We start from the raw sequence: 25,179 nt of genomic DNA on the forward strand, positions 1-25,179 counted from the left end.
CTAACAGGAGGTGTCACCTAACAAGCACAACCACAGCCCCTTGCCGACATCATAATTCCTCCTCTCTATGTTCAGTCTCGGCCTCACGCCGGTGTCTCTTCAATTGTTTCACATGCTCCATCGCCGCCTTAGGGGTCGAGAATATTTTGAAGTTCCCTTCTGATCCCACACGAAGGCGCGCAGGATATAACATGGCGAAGGGAATGTTTTCGGATTGGAGGACCTTCTTCAATGCCCCAAACTCACGCCGGGTAGTTTGAACGGCAACTGTAAAGTCAGGGAAAAAGGACAACGTGTTCCCCTGATGACATATGCTGCCCTTCTCACTGGCCAGCCACAGGATGACATCCTGGTCCCGGTAGTTCAGTAATCGGACTATTATGGGACGAGGCGGAGCCCCCGGGACAGGTCGCGCCGCCAAAGAGCGGTGAAAAGAGAAAGGACAGGGGAACCCTACTCACTAACGGAACCAGGGTAATGGTTATATAAGGGGAAACAACAGTTCCTGTGGACTCATAAAAAATGATTCAAGCAAAATAATTTGCACAATCGCAATAAAAAGAGGGTAGAATAATGTCAGAGGGCAAGGAACCACCAACACATTTGTACAATTATGACTTGTTTTATAAACACAACAGACTTATTCTACCCTCTTTTTATTGCGATTGTGCAAATTATATTGCTTGAATCATTTTTTATGAGTCCACAGGAACCGTTGTTTCCCCTTATATAACCATTACCCTGGTTCCGTTAGTGAGTAGGGTTCCCCTGTCCTTTCTCTTTTGACCTTTGAGCGGTGGCTGCACCGCGAGGGAATTATCCATTAACCAGGATCTTCCTTCATACCCTATACACAATAGGGTTACATTTTTCTTGAGGTTTATAATGTCAGAGGACAAAGCTCCCCTTTACACAGCGGATTATATTGCTAAAATAACAAGTGGACCTTCCCTTTTTTCAGCACAACCAAGTAAAAATACCAATCCCAGGCAACAATTGCTTGAGAAATTAGAAAAGGCCAAAAAAAAGCACGTCAGAACCGAGCTTCATGCTCGGATGCTGACAGAATACCTGAAAGCAGGCATTATCCCACAGGGATTACAGATCAGGAACGTTCCAGGTATTTTTAGCGAAGACCCCAAGTTTAAAGGTAAATTCAGCAATATTTCTACCACCTGCTCTCGCCATTGGATGGTGTTAGGCGTGGAAACAGCATTAGAGCACGCAAAGGCTGAACTAAAAGAAATAGAAGAATTAGAGAAGGAACTCCTTGGAGGTGACGCTACAGCAGAAGCGAAGGACCTACTAGACAAACTAAACAAAACTATTGAAGACTTTAACTCTTTTGAATGAAAGAAAAAGGCTGATAAAGTCTCCAAAGACATTAAATACTTCTCAAAAGGCCCCCCTGACGCTCCGGGGTTCCGGATGGACCGCTGGATCCTCCCTAACGGGGCCTTTACCCGAGCTCTGTATTCCAAGCCTGATAAATACCCATTGATACCCATTGACGGGGCCCACTAAACACACAGTCAAGATCTGGCACGCTGCGACACAATCTCTAGGCTGGAACAATAGACTAACGCTTGCCACCCCACTTTGGGACTCACAAAAGCTAGGATATTTGGGGAACACCAAAGGTTTTAACAAATGGGACCTGATCGGCATTTCCAGTATTGGAGATCTGTGGGGTGCAGAGGGAGTAAAGCCGTTCAGCGTTCTTCAGAGTCAGTATTCATTGGCGGACTCTGAGTTGTTTAGATATCTTCAGGTCCGACATGCACTGCAGTCCGCAATAACTAGTGACGCCTCCTTACCGGGCAGCTCCCCATTAGAGGACAGACTTCTAGATGGGCACATGCCTGAACGGGCTGTATCCCTGACATATAGGAAGCTTATCAACAATATGAGCGACCCCCTGACCTTGTTGCGAGAGAAATGGACAGAAGACGGTATTGAATTAGACGACGAAGGATGGCAGGAGGCGATTTCATCCCCTAAAACAGTCGCAATATCAGCGCGGCTCCGGTTGGTGCAACTTAAAATTTTGCACAGAATATATGTGACGGGGCCCCAACTGGTACACATGGGGGGCCAGACGGATGGGTCTTGCAGACGGGGGTGCACACAACCAGGCATTTTCATGCATACTCTATGGCACTGTAGGCTAATTCAGGACTACTGGCGTAAGATACACGAAATCATGAGTGACACTCTAGAACTTGAGATCCAACCAGAAGCTCCCAGATGCCTCCTTAATATCTGGGAACCAACGGACCTGAACAATTACGCCATGCAATGGGTCACACTCGGTTGCATGATAGCCAAAAGGAATATCGCACAGCTCTGGGGGGCTTCACATACACCCAAAATTGCGGACTGGAAAAAAGACCTTGATTGGTGCATGCAGCGGGAGAAATCAGTCTACACTGCTCGGGGATGCCCCCGTAAGTGGTCCGAAGTATGGGCCCCTTGGTACGCATATCGTGGAAAAATATGTACCCCCCCCCCCCCGATTGCTAGAGGAAGATGTCTCCTTCACCGTGTAATTCCTACTGCATAAATTTAATGTATTCTGAAGAACTTCTGTTTTGCTATGATTCTGTGATACTATGCCATGTTGTCGAATCAGTTTTAATAAAAAGATTTACAAACAAAACTAAAACTTCTCAAAAGAAAGAGCATACCCATACCTGAGGGAAGATTATTATACCACCATTGGCAATTAAAACAGACAAAACACGTGGGGTAGTTTCAGGAGGAACCAACCAGTTACTTTTTCTGAATCTTCTGGAGGCTGAGACGACTCCGATACACAAGCAGGCCCCAGTCGAGTAGACAATCACCCAGGTCAGCCTTTTTTAGACCGGGGAGGCAAAGCCAAAACCAAAACCTGGTATCAGCACCATGGAGAAAGACAAACCCGCAGGAAAATTACCGATGGGGTCCCCAACCCTATTGAATGACAACATGAATCAATTGGAGACTATCCCGATCTTTAATTTGTCACAGCATACTATGTCTTCAGCAGAAATCTCGCTCTTAAGCAAGGGCCTTTCCTTTGTCATTACTGAAAGAACCAATTTCTTTACCCTCAAATCAGAAATTTTTCAATTCTTTAGAAAAATGAGATTAAGATTGTTCTTCAGTGATAAGGAACCCATGACACGAGACTCAATGACAGGTCTTCGACCACCATCTACCTTCTACCCCACTAATGGGATGATGCCACCAGAATCATTGACCTTTGAGAAATTGGTCATATAAGGCATAGACAGAATGAAATCTATAAGGACATTTATTCCCTATAATATCACACTACTAGAGAGACAGGCTCTTAAAGAATTAAAAAATGATGACTCCATAATACTGAAACCAGCCGATAAAGGCGGAGGAATCGTCATACAAAATCGGAAAGATTATGAGACAGAAATCGTCAAACAAATAAGTGAGAAGAAACACTACAGGGTGCTCAACACCAATCCCCTTACAGAAATTCGAAATGCGATCTTACAGGTTACCAGTGAAGGCAGGGACGAGGTTTATATCTCTAAAAAAGAATTAGAATTTCTAAATGCGGCTAACCCCAGAACTCCAGTGCTCTATACACTACCAAAAATACATAAGAGCACAACAAGTCCTCCTGGTCGTCCTACACTGTCGAGATGTGGATCTATTTTAGAACCTATCGGCAAGTACATTGACCATTTTATCAAGGACTTTGTCCCGTTACAAGACACATACGTCAGAGACACTATGTACATGGTCAATCTGGTAGACGGTATGCCCTTTAACTTTGGCACTGACTTGCTAGCTACCCTAGACATAAGCTCTTTATACACTAACATACCCCAGAATGAAAGTATTGAGGTCATAGAAAAACTCTTAGACAGCAGACCTAGACCTACCCAGGTACCCACCAGTTTCATTATCAGTCTATTGCGCATTGCTTTACAGAGCAACTACTTCATATCAGGTGGCACCTATTATCAACAGTGCTCTGGTACCAGTATGGGAGCAATTTTTGCTCCCAATCTGGCGAATATCTATATGGACCATGTTGAGCACAAATTTGCCCTAAATGACAACAATGTGTACCGCTCCAACATTAAATGTTGGAAGCGGTACATAGACAATATCTTTCTGATCTGGGCAGGTAGTGAAACTGATTTTAATAACTTTGTCACTTACCTCAACACTATCCAAACTCATCTTTCATTCACGTCCACGTTACATGAATCCAGTATAGCATTTCTAGACTTAAATATCAACCATGACAGTGGCACACTTTACACCTCCCTCCACAGAAAGACTACTGAAAGAAACACCCTTCTATCTTATTGCAACCAACACCCCCGTGCCTTAAGAGATGGCTTACCATTTGGCCAATTTTTGAGGGTGCGGCGTAACTGCACATATAAAGCTGACTATATGCGAGAAGCTGAAATATTAAGAATGAAACTAGTCAAGAGAGGCTATCCAAATAGACTAGTGAAGAAGTCACTTAAACGGGCTTGGCATTAACCTAGAGAGGAACTGCTATAAACAAAAACTAAACCAAATCTTGAAAAGATTGTATGCGTTACGACCTTTGGCACTCACACCAATCAAGTGCGCAACCTGATCACAAAAAATTGGAACATAATCCAAAGTGTTGACCCCACAATAGAGACGCCACTATTTGCATACAAGAGAGGGAAAAATATCAAAGATCATCTTGTCAGATCTGCCACAGATATCAAGATTAACAATACCAATACACTTATCAGCGCTTGGGGCCTTCCTAAAATCAAAGGGCATCACAAATGCGGCAATTGTGTCTCCTGTGATCTCACGTTTAACACTGCCACATTTGAACATGGCAATGTGAAGCATGATCTATTAACCTTTTCCAACTGTAACACACGAAATGTAGTGTACTGTATTCGGTGTCCCTGTGGACTCCCATACATTGGACAAACGCAACAACCGGTCAAAGCACGTATTAGTCAACACCGTAGTCGCAAACGTAGATCGGTTCCCAATGTCGCACTACAATGAGAAAAATCACACTGCAGACGAACTAAGATGGCAAGTAATTGATGTCATATGAATCAAGGGGAGGGAGAAAGAAGGAGTTGCGACCCACTCAGCTTCTTTAACAAATGTCTAGATATCAAGTTGAGAGTGGATCACTGGTCCTGAAAGAACCAAAGTTAGCATCAACAGTTCATGAACTGTTAAGAAACCCTCAATCACGTTTATCGCAAGGTGGTATTGCAGCGGTATGTTCGATTATCCGCTTGTGCTTAACAACGTGACAGCATCATCATTGGGTTACTGTGTGCTTCCTCCACACGGAGGTTCTTGCCTCTGGTTTTTTCAGTAGTGATCGTAGTAGTGAAAATGTACAGCCGTGTGTGGTGAAGTAATCCCAGTGAGTGTAAGTTAAAAAACTCGTAAAACCAGTCAATAGTTTTAATAAAACTGGGTTCGAGTTTGTTAAAAACGCTTTGCGTGCAAAGTCAGACGCTTTAGGGTCTGGTGCACTATGTGAGAATGTCCAAAATAGTGGTCGACATGTTTCAGCCCTATCTTGTGCCCCTAAGGGTCAGGTGGGCTTTCATCAGGACCTAGTGTCAGTGTGGAGGAACCTAATTTTCATAGAACTCCTTGAGGAGGGTGGTGTGAATCGTCCAACCAACACAAATATGTTCAATTTGAACCTGTTAGGAGGTGGTGGGGAGAAAAAGATGAAGACTGAATTCAGTCAAAGTGCGTGCTGTAACTATGTCAAAAAATTAGAGCATCAGCCGTTGTTGCAACTTTAAAATGACAATACTTTAGTTAAAAATATAATGCCAATCAACACACAGGCTCATATTGACATTAAGTAATGGCAAAATGGCCCTCTTTTTGTATTCAGACCTTTAATCCGAACTTTCAAGGCTGGAGTACCCCCTTTTACCCTGGCCCCCCACAGATGGGAATTCCACCACCACCGAATATGAGTCAAAACTACACACACAGACCTCCTTTTTTAGGGAGAGGCCAGACCAACAACAGAGCAAGAAGAAAGGGAGTAACCTGGGAAGACCAACAGCGCCAAGTACACACCAGGAGCATGACCAATGCGAAACCAGGGACCAGCGCAACAACCTCGTCTTTAACTTAACCGATATTACTCTTACAACAGAACAGAAAGGCATTCTAAACAAAGGCTTGAGCTATGTCCCCACTCCTCCCGTTGACATCTTCAAACTCCAATGTGAGATGGCGGAGTTCTGTCGAAAAATCAAGCTCAAAGCATTCTTCAAGGAACAAGAAGAACCAGTGAGAGACGGCGATACCACCTTACGCCGAAAGTCTAGATTTTGTCCCCTGAACCATCAGGTCCCAGTTGAGATTATGGCATTCGAACAAGCTATGATGAGAGAAGTAGAAGGCCTCAAAAACCAAACGAAGAGACCATTTGTGAATGTATCCAGAGATGAACAACTATCTTTGGATACACTACGGAAAAATGGTGACCTTGTAATAAAACCTGCCGACAAAGGCGGAGGAATTGTACTGCTTAGTAAAGAAGGGTACGATCAACAATGTATGGACCTTTTGTCTGAAAGGAAGTTCTATGAGATTATTACAACAGATCCTACAGAACGTCTGCAAAGAACCATCACACAGATGGTTGACGAAGCTGAAATGAACAATTGGATCTCCAAGAGCGAAGCAGAGTTTCTGGTAGCCCGAACACCGAAGATGCCATATTTCTACTCCCTTCCCAAGATTCATAAAGAACGAAGACCACCGCCGGGAAGACCAATTGTCTCTGGGATCGAATCTGTCCTTGAACCGCTGTCACAATTTGCAGACCACTATCTTAAACCACTAGTACAACAGACACCTACCTATCTTAAGGACACGAAAGACCTCCTTAACCTCCTAAAAGATCAACAATTCACAGAAGGAATAATGTTACTAGTTGGTTTAGACGTCGAGAGTCTGTACACCAGTCTCCCACAGAAGAAAACACTGGATACCCTTGAAGACTTACTGTTCCATCAGCAGTGGAATCACAAGACACCTAGACACTTCATCTTGGAGTGTTGCAGGTTAGCGCTTACCGAGAACCACTCTGAGTACAATAACATCATGTACCGACAATGCCATGGTACTTCCATGGGGAGTACCTTCGCGCCGAGCGTGGCCGGACTATACGTGAGCGACTTCGAAGCGAACTTCGTACAGAGTCCTACTAACCCTTTTCTCAAACGGATCATCTTTTGGAAAAGGTATATCGATGATGTCCTGTTGATCTGGGAAGGTGACATGGGAACTCTCATCGATTTCCATCAGTGGCTGAACACCAGAGATGAGTGGCTGAATTTTACCTACTCAGCAAGCCCAAACAAACTCGACTTCCTAGATGTCACCATCTTTATTGACAACAATACCATCCAGACAAAGACTTTTTTTAAAGCCACTGCTAAGAACAGTTTACTTTCCTTTAACAGCTTCCACCCGCGTCCAATGAGGGAGAACCTTCCGTACGGTCAGTTTCTTCGACTAAGACGCAATTGTAGCAACATTCAGGACTACAAAGAACAAGCGAAAGATCTAAGCGAGAAACTAAAGAACAGAGATTACCCCCTACGCACCATCAAGAAATGTCAAAAGAGGGCTAGAAACCAACCGAGAGAGGCCCTTATGGAAACAACTGTGAAAGAACCGATGACAAATCTGGTCACCTGTGTCAGCACTTACAGTCCGGTGTCCAACGACGTGAAGAAAATTATCAACAAGAACTGGAAGATCTTAACGTCAGGAGCTTTGAAATGGCCCAAACCGAGGTTCTCAAACAAGAGAACCCGGAATTTAAAGGACATATTGGTACATACAAGGCCCCCACCAAAACCAAGTTTGGAAACAACCCTAAGCCTTTGGAGCAACGTACCAGTAACTGGCCATTATCCATGTGGCACATGTTCCGTCTGTCATCTCACTACGGCAACTAAAACCTTGCAACTATTACCAGATTTACAATGGACAATTCGAACACATACCAATTGTAATACTACCCATGTGATCTACATGATTACATGCCCTTGCGAACTACGTTATATTGGGATGACCTGCCGCAGAGCTAAACAACGACTCTGCGAACATAGGAGCAATGTGAAATGTAAAAAGAGTACCACCAAAATGAGTAGCCACTATCTGGAGAAAGGACACACAATCAATCACCTCCAGTGGGTAATCTTGGAAACACTGACCGTCAAAAATCACAACGCAGAAAGGATTCTGTTTGAAAAAGAACAAAGATGGGTCCACCGGCTACGTACTCATGTACAGGGACTGAATGATAATATCCCATGGCTAAGCATAAACAAATGACAACTGTAATGCAAAAATGGATCATAGACTATACCATGGCAAAAGGTTACACCTGTCTATTGAAATGAGCTTTACTACAACACCGGTTCTGATCTTGACAACATTCCATGGCTAAACATGAATAAACAACATTTGGAGTGTATTAATCAATAATGAACCTCATCGTGGATAAAGGATGCACCTGTTTATCGGAATGAACCATACTACAAAACTGGAGCTGACTCTATACCATCCCTATCTATTTAGTTATATGAACATCACCATACATTAACATTGATCTTAACCACATCTACATCGAGAAATGTAACGTTTTCACATTGTACAGCTCCTCGACCTTTTTCAGGAAAAAGAGGCTAGGCATGTACTGTGACATCGCAACCAAACTTTATTGAGACAGTAGTGGGGTAATATGAACACGCCGACTCGAGTAATTACAAGATACACTGCCTTGTTCTTTTTCCGTGCAAAACGACACATTGTAGCAAAGGATCTATTTGACAAGGACACTCATTGTCAGCTATGCCCTGATGAAACAGAAGCTAGTACTAATTAATTCTGTCCGTCCCCTTTTCCGTTTATCCATGTGACGGCCCTGCCTCTTTAAATGCTGACCCGGTTCTAGTAGCAGGCATACCGGGGAAAGAGAGGCAGCGGCAGAACCAGTCGATAACTTCCCAGCGCAAGGTACCGGCTGAGACAGACACGAGAACACCAACGAAGGAACGTAATGTATAAATTTTTCCTAATACTCTGTCTGTTCTTTTCCCCCCCCTTTCTCAAGAGCGGGGTTTAGCCTCATGAACCCGAAGGTTTCCTCAACTAGAGTAAACAAGGTATTCTCTCTCCCTTTACTTGTTTTGACTGATTGAAATAAACACGCCTGAAAGAGTCTGCGCGCGTTTACGGTCTCTGAAAACCAGCGTACATATCAGCTAAATGCTTTAATTTCTCAAACTTTATAGCTGGCCATATTATGATTCAATAACCCTTGTGGTAAAAATGTAAATGATTTTTCCTTGCCATCAGTACTTTCCCCTAATGGTAAAGGCAGCGTAACATAATATTTACAGACATTCTTAACGCAATTCCAAGTGTTTATACCAAGCGATATTAGCTTTGCAGAATACTGCGTCTTACAATTCTATCACCAGTTCCCTGTGCGTTGTGTATGACATCACTGAATCATGTATGATAGCCTGAAATCAGCATTCAGCACCGCGCTCTCAAGCCTAACGCGAATGGTCTCTGTATCATTTCACAAGAATTGATAATGGTTTATGTGTTTGTGTTTTCGTTTTGTTGTTTCCTTCCGGCAATCTCCTTCTGAATACAAAAAGAGGGCCATTTTGCCATTACTTAATGTCAATATGAGCCTGTGTGTTGATTGGCATTATATTTTTAACTAAAGTATTGTCATTTTAAAGTTGCAACAACGGCTGATGCTCTAAATTTTGAACATAGTTACAGCACGCACTTTGACTGAATTCAGTCTTCATCTTTTTCTCCCCACCACCTCCTAACAGGTTCAAATTGAACATATTTGTGTTGGTTGGATGATTCACACCACCCTCCTCAAGGAGTTCTATGAAAATTAGCTTCCTCCACACTGACACTAGGTCCTGATGAAAGCCCACCTGACCCTTAGGGGCACAAGATAGGGCTGAAACATGTCGACCACTATTTTGGACATTCTCACATAGTGCACCAGACCCTAAAGCGTCTGACTTTGCACGCAAAGCGTTTTTAACAAACTCGAACCCAGTTTTATTAAAACTATTGACTGGTTTTACGAGTTTTTTAACTTACACTCACTGGGATTACTTCACCACACACGGCTGTACATTTTCACTACTACGATCACTACTGAAAAAACCAGAGGCAAGAACCTCCGGGTGGAGGAAGCACACAGTAACCCAATGATGATGCTGTCACGTTGTTAAGCACAAGCGGATAATCGAACATACCGCTGCAATACCACCTTGCGATAAACGTGATTGAGGGTTTCTTAACAGTTCATGAACTGTTGATGCTAACTTTGGTTCTTTCAGGACCAGTGATCCACTCTCAACTTGATATCAAGTAATTGATGTCGCCACTCTACCAGAGAGGGGAGGTGACATTACACACATACCACAACGCAATGAGTGTCTTTGGATTGACAGGGTCAACTCAATAGATGATGGGTCTTAACTCTGCTGAGCAATGGAGGGGCTATGTCACCACCCTCCAATAAGAACTTAATATTGATTATTCGTGTACTAATTCGAGACCAAAGGTCAAATGCCATTTTGGTATGAAATATGAAGTATTTTAATGTTCACTGTTTAATTTTATCTCTCACACTATTCCTAACAAATGGTTTTACTTATACCAAACCATATGTAATGTAATATGAAGTTCTCTCAAAAATATGATTTTTGTAAATTATGACTAATAATTATGATACTGTCCTTGATCATGATCAAAATTCCTGTATCTGCTCCCTTTGCATAAGAATTTAGTTAATGCCTCACAATATTACATGCCTCACAATATCACTTGCATTTAACAGCAGCGCAGCATTTACACTTGTGCCACAAGAACACGGAGGTCTTTCGTTACTTTCTATCCTTCACGGATACCGAGCACCGGATTGAGCGGTGTTTTCCACTATCCCTAGCAAGGCCTGCCGGTTCTTAATGTAAAAAGGCGGGAAACACTGCATAAAGGAGCAGACTTCCAAAGCGATCACTGTCATTGTACCGTCCTTGAAGCTGACTCACGCAGCTTGGGAATACAGATGCTGTGATTCTTCGCGCACAGAATATCATCCAGGTAAGAATAACTATAACTGAAGAGCGCAATACCTTACGCTCACCGCCTTCTCTAGAAACCAACCTCCCTTTTTTTTCTAAAATCCATAGACCTACACAGTGCATTGTCACTGTTTCCAGAACTTACCAGGGATTAACCATACCGCTATGGCTATAGCGAGTTGATGTAAAGAGCCAGTCGGCCAAACCGTACCCCTGACTGCCAGCCTTTCCTCACACTGAGGTAAGAGCACCTTTTGAATCAAAGTGCATCACATATCCTGCCCTGTCTCACCGCTTTCCCTTAACCACACTCTCCTTCTCTCCCATTTCCCCCCAGCAGTACCCGGACGGGTCCTCTTGTGAGTAATACCCTTTCACTTCTCACTAGTGGCACATCACTAGTTCACAAGGCTGCGCATTAAGCAATCCAGGTAATTCACACTCCATGTCTCCCCTTTTTTATTTCTCGCATTTGTGCCGGTACATGGGCCTTATGCTCTTATTATTTCATTATAGATGTCCCTGCATCACTAGTCCTGAGGAGACCCCGTACTGATAAAGGGTCGAAACGCCGTCGACAAGCTGAAAGAACGAACCATTGCACAGCGCGTATTATTATATACAGTTGCTGTTTACAAAGAAATTATACAAGAATGGTCGCCTTTTAAGATTTATGGAAACCTTGTATATAAATATACACCCTGTCGCTTACGATTAGGTTCCATTTTTCACTTTGGGACACAGTGCACAAATATCTGTTCTATTGTAAATTTAAACAATGTATATAATAAGTCTGTTGTGTTTATAAAACAAGTCATAATTGTACAAATGTGTTGGTGGTTCCTTGCCCTCTGACATTATTCTACCCTCTTTTTATTGCGATTGTGCAAATTATATTGCTTGAATCATTTTTTATGAGTCCACAGGAACCGTTGTTTCCCCTTATACAGCCAAAGAGCGGTGGGCTCGCTCTACTACAAACATAGAGAACAAGTGCTCAGGGCCAAATATTTCCTTAAGGAGAGACTCAATGAAGTGCTCCATCCTACCCGTATTTGTTGATTCAGGAAGGCCCGTTATTAGAACATTGTTCCATCTAGACCTGGCCTCCAGGTCTTCGTTCTTGGCCTGAGTGAGGGCTAAGATCTTTTCCATATTTAGAGTCTTACTGGTAACGTCGCTGAGTCCATCCTCCGTGTTAGAGACCCTCTGTTACACTTCTCTCATTCTTGCATTATGATTTTCTAATTGTGAAGACATATGGTCCAGTCTATGATTTATAGTCGACATACTTCCCTCGAATGGCCTGGAGACTCTTTTGCATTGCCAGCAATGTAGATTCCAGATTGAGCAGGCCCGCTCCATGCCCATCGACCTCAGAATCAGAAGCCGCCTTTTGTTGGAGCCTGCCCAACTTTTGCGCCTCAAACATAAGGCGGGGCTGTTACTTGTCCGGCTTTCCCATAATGAGCTACGTAGAGGGCAGGCACCAAACAACCACCACAACAATATGGCAGCTCCCTCCAGCCACACCCGTAACACTGTGTCCGAGAATAGGCTTGGCGTCGGATTCAAGCAGTATAACGAACTCTCCGTACAAGACTGGAGGCATACGCCCTCCCAAGCACACCAGCAATCAGAACCAAGTCAGTGCTAGAAAGCGTGAATAGTGTGACCGAGCAGGGCGAAATTACACTTGAGTTGATGCTCCCAGCCGACACTGATGTCCGTGCGATGGGGTACCACAATGATAGATGAACAGCAATAGTCCCAGGTGTGCTCCCACCACTAAGCAGCTTTTCCCCAGATCCTAGGGATGCAGGTCGCCTGGCAGCCAACAGGGAGCAGGTTATTTGGCAATTCAAGAAGCTATGAGTAAGGTGATCCTCCTCTGGCACTCTATAATGGTGTATAGCCGCCTTGCCCCCTCAGTCAAGTCCAGACCAGGCCCAAGAAGCTGGACAGTGGGAGCTGGGACAAGAGGTCCGGCAGCGCAGCATCAGCACTCAACAAAGTCTCCACGAATGCAGGGGGTGAAGGCCAGGCCAGCTGTAGATGGACCGCCAAATCTCGCAGTAAGGATTAGCCGAGGGTTTAGGCAATCTTCGTGCAGGACCGCGCAGGCCTCCCAACCGCTGCACACCATGCACACAGACCGCAGCGCGCAGAACGCAGCCTAGCACACAGGCCCGCAGCCACAGGCAGGCCGTGCCCCACTCACTGCTACCTGCAGCGGGTGCCAACAGTTCCTTTTAGCGCTGATCCCTGCACATCAGGAGTCCGCCTCGCCCACAACCTATTCCGGCCCCAGTTAAAGATCAGAGCGGGCCCCAGTAAGCCGCCTCACTCCACTCCAGCTCCCAGGACAGCCCCACATCAGTGCGAGGGCAGGCCCAGTTTCCTCTGCCATCCCGCTAGTGGCTCGAGCAGGCAGCACCAGCGCTCCACGTCAGGCAGGATATCGCGCGAGCCGATCTCAGCTGCAGCTGCCAGATCCCCAGTTTACTGCGTACAGCACAGCAGACAGCCAGTCGGGCTACCTCTATGCTACGGCGGCCACCATCTTGACTCCCGCCAGCCGTCGCTCGCGATGCGGATTCCACCTTTCGCTGCGCTCTCCGGAGAGCCCCAAGTGCCCAAACAGTAGCTGTGTGGGATCGTCGTGCAGGTCAATCGGTTTGTGGGATGCGATGCGTCGATTTTGAGGCGGATTGTGGTCAGATATGGGATCAGCCAGGCCGAGCAGCACTAATGTGTGGCCATCTTGCCTGGCGCCCTCTAGCGCCCCCCGATGTATCTGATTCTGCCTCCAATTTAAACAGCCTCAGATGTTTTCAGCATCAAAACATTTCTGACAAAAATGGGCCAGAATATGGGTCAAAGAGGGTTAAATTACAGGCTCTTCATTCATTTGTTTCTGGTGTTTTCTACAGAGTGAATCATATTTCCTTGTGATCACACCAGACCACCTACGTTTATCAGATAAGTTCGGGATCCTGCCTGGAATTCAGACCTATTGGAATCACTATGTGTGATATTTTTAATAAATTATTAATTGGGCATTATGCTGCACAAACGAAATAAATTTTGTGCTACCAAATTTTTTTTTTAAAACACTGATGCAAAATTGACAGCTGTCAATATCAAGACTCACAATAAGTGTCATGAAAATGTAATCAAGTACATAGTTCACTTTCCTCAGTGGAAAAGCCCAAATTAATTTTTTTCTTGGATAGCTGTGATTTAGTTATAAATTAGTCCTGAGGTATAAAAGATCTAATATTCAGATCCAAAAATGATTTTAATATAGCATTAACTATAAAACGTAATGCTGTAAAGGACACTAGGTAAAGATACCCCATCCCATTTTCCTTTGAGCATAGTGCTTCCTTCCACCCACCCCTTCTCTGTGTTGATGCCCCCGTCTGGTGCTCCCTCCCTCCTCCACCACACCTCCAGCATTTTGCTTTCCCCATAACCTCCCTTCCTCCCGCTTTTTGTTACTGCTACTCCCTACCACTCTCGTGTTGCTTTTCCCGCATCCCGTAGTTGCTGCTCCCAACCTCCTCCATGTGCCTCCCTCGTGTTGCTTCACCCCACCTCTTGCTGTACCTTCTTGCGGCTTCCTCCCTCCTCCCCCGCACCTTCCTCCTGTGGCTTTCCCCCTCTTGCGCTTTTTTTTAGCATATTGCACAGCTGCTCGGGTTGCTGCTGTGAAACACGGCTAAAAAAAAGCAATATGACGCGGTCAATGCTGACCATGTCACAAAGCTTTTTTCTTGACTTTAAGCCATGTTGCACGGTAGCTCGTGATGCTGTGCAACATGTCTAAAAACACTGACTAAACCAATAGCTCTTGCATAGGCCAATGCTTGCTATTAAAATGCCGTGAATGTCCAAACTGCATGTTGGATATTGGTACAGCAAAGTCAGCGGCAAAGACTAAAGGGCAGATGGTGTAGGTACAAACATGCCTAAATTGTTTTTCAAAAGCTCCCATGATCACTAATTACTCCAATTTGATGGTGACAGTGTGTTCCATAGCTTGGCAGCCAAATAAGAAAAGAATGCTATACCAAATTAGACCCTCTTATGCAAGGTACATAAAGCAGATTCCAATATGATCAGCAAGGTTGTCTAGTTGACAATCCTTTACAGAATTTGTATGAGAGGAACTTCAACATGTCCTGTGGTAGGCTTTATACACAAGACAGAATGTGTTGAAATCAACACACCTGGGCACTAATAGCCAGTCAAGAGCTAGTGGCGCTGCTGTAATGTCCTCCCTACATTTTTATAAAACGAGCGATACCCATGAAGTAGCATTTTGCATTTTATTCATTTTACATTTGTGAGGTCCCAAAAAAATTTCATTTAGATAGTCAAATCTTGAAGACACATGGAACCTACAGAAATATGAGTATCTAATTTGAATTACACATCTGAGACACTGTGTCAAGGCTTCAGTAAAAGGTTAAGGCAACAGTTTCCAATCACTGGGAGAAGGCCTAGAGGATAACGCAATTTCTGAGTTTAGCCGTTGGAGTTGGAGTCTGATGCCAAACATTCAATTATTCACTGCTGACATACTGATGCCCAGTGTGGTGCTAGATACACCCAGATCTCCATCTATACAAAGGAGAGTCAGGGTGTGCAAGTAAAACAGCATGGCAGAAGGGTAAATCAGTTCTGCCAATGGTTTCAAATACATATTTTAAAAAAAGATGAAAGGCCAGCACCTAATGAACATGATATGAAATCATGCAGAGTGTGAATTTAACTGGTAGAAAAGGCACTGACTGGGAGCAGTTACAAAAAAGTGCAAGCCCCGAATACTGATTCTATGCTTTTTCTGACACAATGTAGACAACTCCAAAGACTGCATGTCTGACCCGGTCGAATGTAGTCAATAGGTCCTAACGTCTTCCAGTCTCCTTGCATCATTAAACAAACAGCCCAGACTCGATTCAGTCAATCTACCTTGGCAAAACCTGGCCTGTAAATAGTTACAAAATCCATTAAACTCTACAACGAGCTGGAATTGCCAAAAAGATTTCCCCAGAGCAGTTTGTTGTAAACGGAATTTGGGAGACCAGTCATAAATTCAATACATCCATACAGCCCACAGTCTTATTTTCAAGCAGTCAGATTGCCACCACACCATTCCTTGATTTTAAAGTCTTTGTTACAAATCTCAACTAAAAGGAAGAGTAGAGGATTACAATGAGGTATTTTGCTACATGAGTTTCTAGAAATGTAAGAATGATCGGATTGTCTTTAAAATATCCAGGGAATCTTCAATCAAAAATCAATTTGTGTGGCTGTCTAGTTTGCAATATACAGTGTGTGATATGAGATCCCTCAGAGCATTTTTTTTAAGTTCTGAAACTAATATAGGAGTATAGATGTGGATCCAATTCACTGTAGGAGAAACACATCGTTAGAAGTCATTGTCATCACAATTACTTTCTTCACATATGGACACAAAATGCAGGCACACAAAAATACCAGCCAACATGCACACTCACAAGACACATGCATTGGACACCCACAGAAAGCATCTACACACACATACACACAGATGACACAAAGGGTAGAGGAAGACACAGGATAAACAAATAGTCACTTTGCTGCAGATTGAGTGGACGTCAAAATGACCTGATCCACCATGCAGTAAACTTTAAATAAATAAACCCACATGACAAATAAACACACAGGACAAAGAAGTAAACAGGCACATAGAACATACTCACAAAGAGCATACTTAGACAGGCCACTCAGACACAGAGTGGTAATGCATTCACATAATGGCGTCTTTCGCAGAGCACAGTTTGTATCCTCACATCCTTTTCCCTGACCTCTACTGAAAACTCACTTCATTGGGATTTTCAGGATTCAGGGCTTTAGAGAATGCTCACTTTGATGAACACAACACCAGCAATGAGAATTCAAAACTAGGGTCAGCAGGGATATGTAGAGTCACCACCCATCAATACGTTTGAGCATTTTAAAAATCTGATTATTCTTTTAGACAGAACCTTCAACCTGTGTGCTAGAGTCTCCCGTAAAAGGGTTTATTTAGTCAATTTGGATTCCCTGTCTCTTTCCTAAAGAACCTTACATTTTTTACAGTTTATTTAAAATTAGCAATTCAGAAAGTGTTCGATTTCCGACTGAAAAGGTTGTCACCTAATGAGAAGGACTTCATATAAGTCAATAACATGTATTTCATTTTCACACACAATCCATCATTTACCATAATTTGTGTAACTTCTTGGTTTCCAGTAGAATGTATGGAAGGGGGGTTTAGGATAAAAAGTACAACTACAAAAGCAAGAGTTTCAATAGATCTGTAGGATGTCATATGTAAACATAGAAAGACAGTTAACAAAACTGTCCAAAGCAGCTAATAAAAGAAAAAATAGAAATTCACTTTTATTTTTGAATAAACTTTGTGAAAACATACCACTCCCTGTAAGGTTTTGAAACAAATTTAAAATGTAATTTATATATATTTACCTGCTTAAGGATCCACTGAAAGCTATAAAGTTTCACCAAACCAACATTATACATGACAATCAGCATTCCATGAGAAACAGTTGCATCACTCACGTTTGTTCCAAAAATCTAGATAAATGAATGCAAAATACAGTAAGGACACAAAAGGAAAAATACTTTTCTCATAATCCAAAAACATAATACGCATTCAATTAAACGAGTTAATAACCGTGTCTAGGGTACATATAAAAGACTTTCCAACACTGAAAAGTTTTCACCACTTTTATTAATTACTGACACTCATAAATTTAAATGGTTTTATAACTGCACATATTTAGGTGTGATCCTCGAAACAAGAAACAATGTGACATGTGACAAGAGGTCCCTGTTTTGAGATATATGCAGTGGCTCAAGGACGGATAAATCACTGCAATGAAAATTAAAACAGGCTTTGGAAAATGGATTACTATCACTCTAACACTGAGCAAGCAAGAATGGCCACCGTGTCCAACCTACGTGAAGCCTGTGTTTTTTTAATGAGGCCAAACATTTGAAGAAAGCAGGCAGTGCTAATTGCAGGCCCTGGTAGAGGTCCTTTTTCGCTATGAACGTTTGCATTTCCCATGTTTTTCACAGTTGGCAAGTGATGATATACAATCTGAAAATGTATCACACACGCCCAGGCCCCAGATGACCTTGCCACAGTATGTAATATTAGCACTGTGCCATTTCTTTTCGTTCCCTAACACTAAGGTTGCTCTTTATAGTTTCGGTATTGTCCCAAACACATGTTTTGAGCACTTGTTTCAAAAGTAGCAGAAATTAATCTTCTTCTTTTGAGCTCCAGGGACTTTCGCTGGATTGTGTGAACTTCCTTACCAAGTCAGTATAGATGGGAATGTTTTGATATTTGAATACAGGGTCTAGGACGCATATGGTATCGTTATTTTGCACAATATTCAGAAGCCATTCATTTTTGTGTTCTTTTTTGTAACTTCTTTAAATGGTAGGTTATGATCTAAGTACCACAACTTCCTGCACATGGACGTGGATTGGGGGAGAGTGCCTAGCCCTGTCCCCACATGTGAATAACCCCAGTGGCTGGTGGATTCGGCATTCAAGCCCACCATACACAACACAATCACTTTTTAATTCGCACACAATGAGGGTCCTGCTTCCTCTAACCTTATAGAATGGGAGGCCTTGCTCCATGGGGCGTGCATTATGCCCCTGGTTGGCCCACATCTAACACTTGAACACCAACTGAATGAGATGGAGGGCAGCTTGGGCCCCATGAAGCGCCTGATGGACCTGGCGCGCAGAAGGGAATTGGATGCAGCGAGGAAGATGCAAGCAACTCTGTTGGAATGTGTCCACTGCTTACACTGGGCAACCTACATAGCTTGTGCGCACACAGAGGAGGACTTCCCTGGCAGGTTCTTGGCCCGACTGGCTACACCCTGTTCCCTAGGGACTCCTATCCATAGAATTTGCGACCATGCAAGTACACTGCACCAGACCCAGGAGGAGATTAGTGCGGCCTTCTGCTTGTACTGCTCCTTACTTAATGTCTCAGAGACCACCATAGCATCGTCAGCATATTTCTGCTCCGTGGAATATATCCAGCTGCCCCAGATGTCTAGAAACCGCTGAATGGCTATTGAGGGCCCCATCACAAAAGAAGAAATTAGAGAGGCGATCAGAATCCTGCCCAGCTGCTTGTCACCAGGTCCCGAGGGCCTACCCCTTGTATTTTATACGGCATACGTGTCCTCCCTGACACTGAGCCTTCTGCAGGTGTTCCAAGTGACAAGGGAAGTGGGCTCCCTTCCCCCATCCCTGCGGGAAGCACAAGTTGTGAAGATATCAGAATCGTGCCGGGACCCCACACTCTCCTATTGGTATAGACTGATCACCCTCCTCTCGTTGGACTAGTAGCATCTCAGTTGGACGACAGATAACCTTTAGCATGCCCACAGTAAAGTCTTGCCAGGCCAATGAAAATGCAAAGTGCAAAATGTCAGACAACCGTGCCGTAAGCGGGTATAATTCCTCACCAGAATAACAAAACACAGACTAGAATACTCCTATCTGTATAAGAAGCAAAGAGCATGAAGCAAGAATAATGTCTACAACCTTAGAAGACTAACTGAAAGAAATCAAATTACCTTGCTTAATCTCAATGCACAAAGATGGAGGCTGTGAATGGTCGGATGAAGCACTTTGCCCCCAGCTGCAATAGAAGACTATTTATGAGAAGAAGAGGACGGCCAAGACTGAGTAGCAACATCTCTGAGAACCAGACCATCCGTGCCTATACGAATGGAATCAAGATCACCCACACTTGGTCCTGTCTCTCTGCCCTCAGAACCTGAGGAATCAGGGGAATTGGTCAAACTACGTGATGCCAAAATGCCACCTCACACGGAATGTGCCAGCCACCACTCCCTGCAAGGAAACTAAAGGAAACAGATCATACTCTGGAGGAGGTATGATACCCGCTCTGGGGAGACCACCTTCGTCAGCCAGACATCTTGGCAGGAGAAACCATGTATCCATGACCTGTGGATATGAGCCGCAACCATTGACAGGACCTTCTCAGAATTCATGTACTGATGTAAGGCAGAAGGGGAGCACTGCAAACTGGCAGTGAGTGGACCCCACCAAAAGAAATCACAGAATTGTCTTGCGGACTCCACGAACAGGATGTGAAAATACACATCCTAAAAATTCAAGGACAGCATCCACACCCCAGAGTCCAAAGCTAGAAGGACCTCAGCAAGAGAGATTTTTTAAGTTCTGAGCACTCAAAGATCTGCAATAGGCCAAAATACCCCGATCTTCTCGAGGACCAAAAAAGGAGTATGATTAAAAATGTTGATCTTTCTCCATTCAGCACGATAGTCCCATTGATCAGTACATTAACAATCCCCTGGAAAGAAAATAGGCATGGGCGGAAGAAACCATTGAACTCGAACAATGCGTGGGGGTGTCTTGAAAATTAACATCATAAGCATTCTCCACAATTTGGTGGACCCAAAGGTCCAACATAATGGCCTCCCAATTCTCTGCATGATGAGAGATGCACCTTTAGTACTGAATGCTTGTGCATGCATGACTGTATTGCAGCAGTTGGTGTGGCATGAGCTTGGGAGAAGCAAGATTAGACTCCAGCTGCTGCGGTCTATCTTTGGCCACAAATGGTCTTCTGAAGCCATGAAAAAAGTACTGTGGTTGTTGGACTGCCTCTGCCTCTTGTGAAAAGCTGGCCTCTTGAATAGCCACAGAATCGCCAATATTGCTCATGAAACTGTTCGGCTGGGGATGCAAGACCCAGCAAATGTGCTATGGCACATAAGCACTGCTTAATGCCCTCTAGCACAGAATTCGCTTCACACAAAAAGCTATGCGCAATTGAATGGTATGTCCATACAATTTACCTGGATGCCCTATGAGAAGTCTGATGAATGCCCTCAGTGTGTGCTGCCTAAGAACTATGCCAGTCCCCATGGTCTGGCCATGAAGTCTGCATCATAAAGGCCAGCTCGTCAAATATGGCTGCATCTTGTTTGTTTCTGATCAATTGTGCAAAATAATTAAATATGTGTCCGGGATAAATTCCTAAAAATACCTCTCATCAATTTGCATTGATGCATTTGTAATTCCAATCAAGAGGAGTATTTGAGAATTCACTGAGATTCAGTTTTGATGACCAAGTTTTCACCACATGGTTTCCGGCAGCAGGTGGACAGAAAACCTGGGTTTTCCAGGTGCATATCTGATCCAATCGAAGACTAACTGCATGAGGAGAAAAGGGCTTGTTACACACTACAAGTATTGGGTCTAAGAAAGACTCATTGAAGAGGTGCAGGGAAGAGGAACTTACCAATCAGAGTTTTCACAAAAAAAGGATACTTAAGGAGCAAAATCAAATGGGAGCAAATCACTGCCAGAGACAGAGCCATCTGTTTTGAGGCAGAATAAGTAGCTGGTGCAGACCTTGAGGACAAACCTCACAGAGATGCAAAAGTCAGATTCATAATCCTTGCTTGCTGTTAATGTAACCAAATATAAATAGATGGCTATGGAGTTGCAGGTACTAAAGGGTTAAGATATGCACCAACTACGACATAGGATTTGCAAGTTGAGGCTCAGTCAAAGTAATTGTTTCAGGAAAAACAATTTCATACATTTGAAAACACAATAGGATTACAGACGCATTCCACTTTCTTACCGGGCCCATGTGTCCCTGCAGAATTTACCCTCTTTGAGAAAGTGGTGCATAAAGATCTGGCAAAAACTGAGAGTACAGAATGATGTCTTTTTCAAAATTTAACCAGTGAAGAAGGGGAGGCGTTAAGCTCCAATGCCTCCCAATAATGACACTCTTCAAACAAGCTGACAGTGGAAGGGCCAGAGACTCTCTGGAGAGACTTACAGAGAAGAGGTATTACATCTCCTCAATGGTAGAAAGAGCTTCCCCCAAAAAGTTTTTTCAGTTTCTGAAAACGGAGATGTTCTCAACAGGGTAGATAAGTAAGTAAGAAGCAGATTTCTTCAAACAGCATAATCCAGACTGCTTAAAAATAAATTTCCTCCCACTGGCTGACCTCTTGTCTTGGACTTAGAATCAACTCTCAAACTGGCTTCCAAGTTCATATATTTTTTCCTGCGAAAAAGCAGTGATAAGAGGGCCACTTTCGTAAAGGGGACACCACTGATAAGTTAAGTATTGTAAAAGACGGAGGTGTGGACAAACAAGATAGCCGACAACACGCTTTAGGCAAAGGCTAGCCTTTGTTACATCTTATGGAATCCTGCTTTCCTACAGCTAACTCAAACATCTTGGTGACAGCCATTTCATCACCGAATTATTGGGCAAACAGTGAGCATACAAAATAGGAGCCACAGAGAGCCGCTGCTCTCCTTCAGACAACAGGCGGCCCAGAGACAAGCGTCCTGCACAATATGACGGCCAGCTCGAGGCACTGAGGCAAGGCACATGCAGAACCCTGAACAGCTCCCTGAGGAAACAAAAAGACTCCCATAGAAAACAAGACATGCCGCTGGCTGTTGGGCATCAGTGAGAGGGACTGTGGCCCACTTTGCGATCAGTCAGACTGTAGGACATGGAGAGCGAGGCCCACGGTTGAGAGTGGAAGCTTTGCTTGCCCTGGTTAAGAGCCCAGTGCACAGAGCCAGCTTAATCAGGCCTGCTGAAGAGAGCCCAATGGGGAGCACCGGGAAGACTTGCTCTCCTGGGAGAATTATCTGCAGCAGATGACTACAGGCCCTAGATATCAGCACAATACACTATTCCTTTATCCGCTTGCAGACCTGCCCTCAGTGTGACCAGAGTATATATAAAAAAGATGGGGAAAGGGGTGGGGGTGCCCATAAACCCTACAAGACCTAGGCAATCAAACAAGAATACAAAAAACTGCAGTAGTCGTAGGGTCAACAAATATACCACTTAAAGAATCGACAGTGAAACCATCAATTTTCACTGGATCATGAATTTTATTCAAAAATATTTAAAAATCTCTAAAACCCTGCCCTCATATACACAATTGCATTTTGTATTGCTAATTTGGAGGTTTTTTTAAAAATGTTAAGGCCTCTGATTTAGACAACCATCTGACAATACAAATACATTAAATGTATTTACATACAGTTACATACAGTAACATAATACAACTTAAATCTAAACACACATATTTTTTAAGTGAGTTATATCTTCATATTCATTCCTCTTTTGTTTAAAGCATATATAGTTCCTCCTTAATTCCTTCTTATTTTGCAAAGAGGTGGTCACATCAAAAAAGTTCTGATGTTATTCCACCTAGAGGTCAGCACTGAGTACATGCAGTAGAGTGCACAGGCACCTTTTCAGTTCCCAATATGATTGTACTAGTAGTCTTTTGATATATTTTATGGGGCTCCTCTTATCTAGAAAGTCAACATGTGTCGGCCTTTAAATCTTTAAGGCCTCCTCAGGACCAGGAATAAAAAAGAACGAAAACCTGTCAATATCTCACACAGGGTAACCATAAAATTCACTTCTACACAATTCTCACAGGAGAAATACTTCTATTATGGGGTATCCCTAGGAAATACAAAAAGCGTCACATCTGTCGAACACCTTGTGTGTCACCTGCCATTACGATGGGGAGCAGAAAATGTGGGCTCAGACAACAAAGTGAAATTGGGTGCTTTGGATCAAAAAGGCATTTGATACGATAGGCTAGAAGGTGTGGGCAGTACTCTCAAAATTGGTGTTTGGCCCTAAATTCCTGGGTTGTGCTTAAAAGCTCTACAAACTGTTAATTTCCCTGATATGGGCTGGAAAGTGAAGCAGCGTCTCATTGGGCATCCTAAAACTTGATACAGTTGAAGGGGGACTGTCTCCCTGATTTAGAATTGTGCTTATTGGCAGCATCACGTGAGGAAAATCAGTACCCATACATGGTACAGCAGGTGGCATGGGTATAGGAGATTACAATTAAGAATGTCATGCACAGACCTTCCCTTCTCCAGACAGCTACGTTTGTGGTTGTTTCAACCCTTTTTGAAAACTGGTAAATGCATGTCTGTGATGGCATGGAGGGAGGGGGAATGCAATCACCTTCCCAGAAACTCAAGAGAGCTTTTGGGTTGGTTCGGGCCAGTTTTTACAAATTACCATGTTGACCAAGACAGCCAGTGAATCTAGACATGCTTCCCGGACACATCGGGAGTTACAAACATGTGAGAGGCGCTATTAGATATGGGATCTTCCTGATGACTCGTATTGCGTCTGTATGTGGCCTTAAAACAAGATAGACTCAAAGTAGAGATGCTCGCAACATTGAACTGGAAAAGGGATCTCTTGGAGCCACTGGCAGAGTGGGAAACAATAGAGTATGTACACTAGTCAAGGAGGTGTTTGACAACACTCGCTTTAAGCTTGTTCATTTCTACAAGCTGCATCACACTTACCTGTCACTTATAGGATTAAGCAGAATTTACCCAGTTAACTTGGATGAGTTCCCCAGATGTGACGTAGGGAGCGCATTCTTTTTGCAAATAAGTTGGAGCTACACAAATATACAGCATTATATTGGAGATGTATTGTTCAGCTGCTAAGTGAGGTGACAAGTATCCAATTAGAGGTTTCTCTTAGATACTGTCTCCTAACTATTATCCATATGCCATAAAAATGGCAAATTCAATATAAGTTTGCATTTCCGGGTTTAGTCTTGGCAAAGAGAAGGACTGCTATCCAATGGTTGTCCACCACAGGCCCTACCACTCAGGCATGGAATAAGGATATGCTGAAGTGGGCTCTTGCAGAGGAAAGACTCATGCGGGAGGTCATAATTGATAAGGTCGAGGATGACTGTCCAGTCTGGGCTGAGATGTTGAGGAACTGGCCACTCCCACCAACGCAGCCTCGGTGGAACGCACAAACATGTAACCATTCTTCACAATCGTTACACTAAGCTCCTAGCCGAGGCCATGTATGCATCAATTT

At 43.6% G+C, this 25,179-nt stretch overlaps 1 protein-coding gene across 4 annotated transcripts in view; it reads right to left on the reverse strand.

Annotated features, from left to right (window-relative positions):
• DCAF17 (DDB1 and CUL4 associated factor 17) overlaps nt 1-25,179 on the reverse strand; it is a 443,011-nt gene that overhangs the window by 272,323 nt on the left and 145,509 nt on the right. For all 4 annotated transcript variants that reach the window (XR_014978925.1, XM_085645323.1, XM_085645321.1 and 1 more), the window contains exon 8: nt 17,688-17,795. Coding sequence is in view for 3 of the 4 variants with exons in the window: in XM_085645323.1 (XP_085501449.1) it covers nt 17,688-17,795 (108 nt within the window). In the remaining variant the exon portion in view is untranslated. The remainder of the gene's footprint in view (nt 1-17,687; nt 17,796-25,179) is intronic.

This window comes from Triturus cristatus, chromosome 3_1, assembly GCF_964204655.1.
Source record: "Triturus cristatus chromosome 3_1, aTriCri1.1, whole genome shotgun sequence".
Taxonomy (NCBI): domain Eukaryota; kingdom Metazoa; phylum Chordata; class Amphibia; order Caudata; family Salamandridae; genus Triturus; species Triturus cristatus.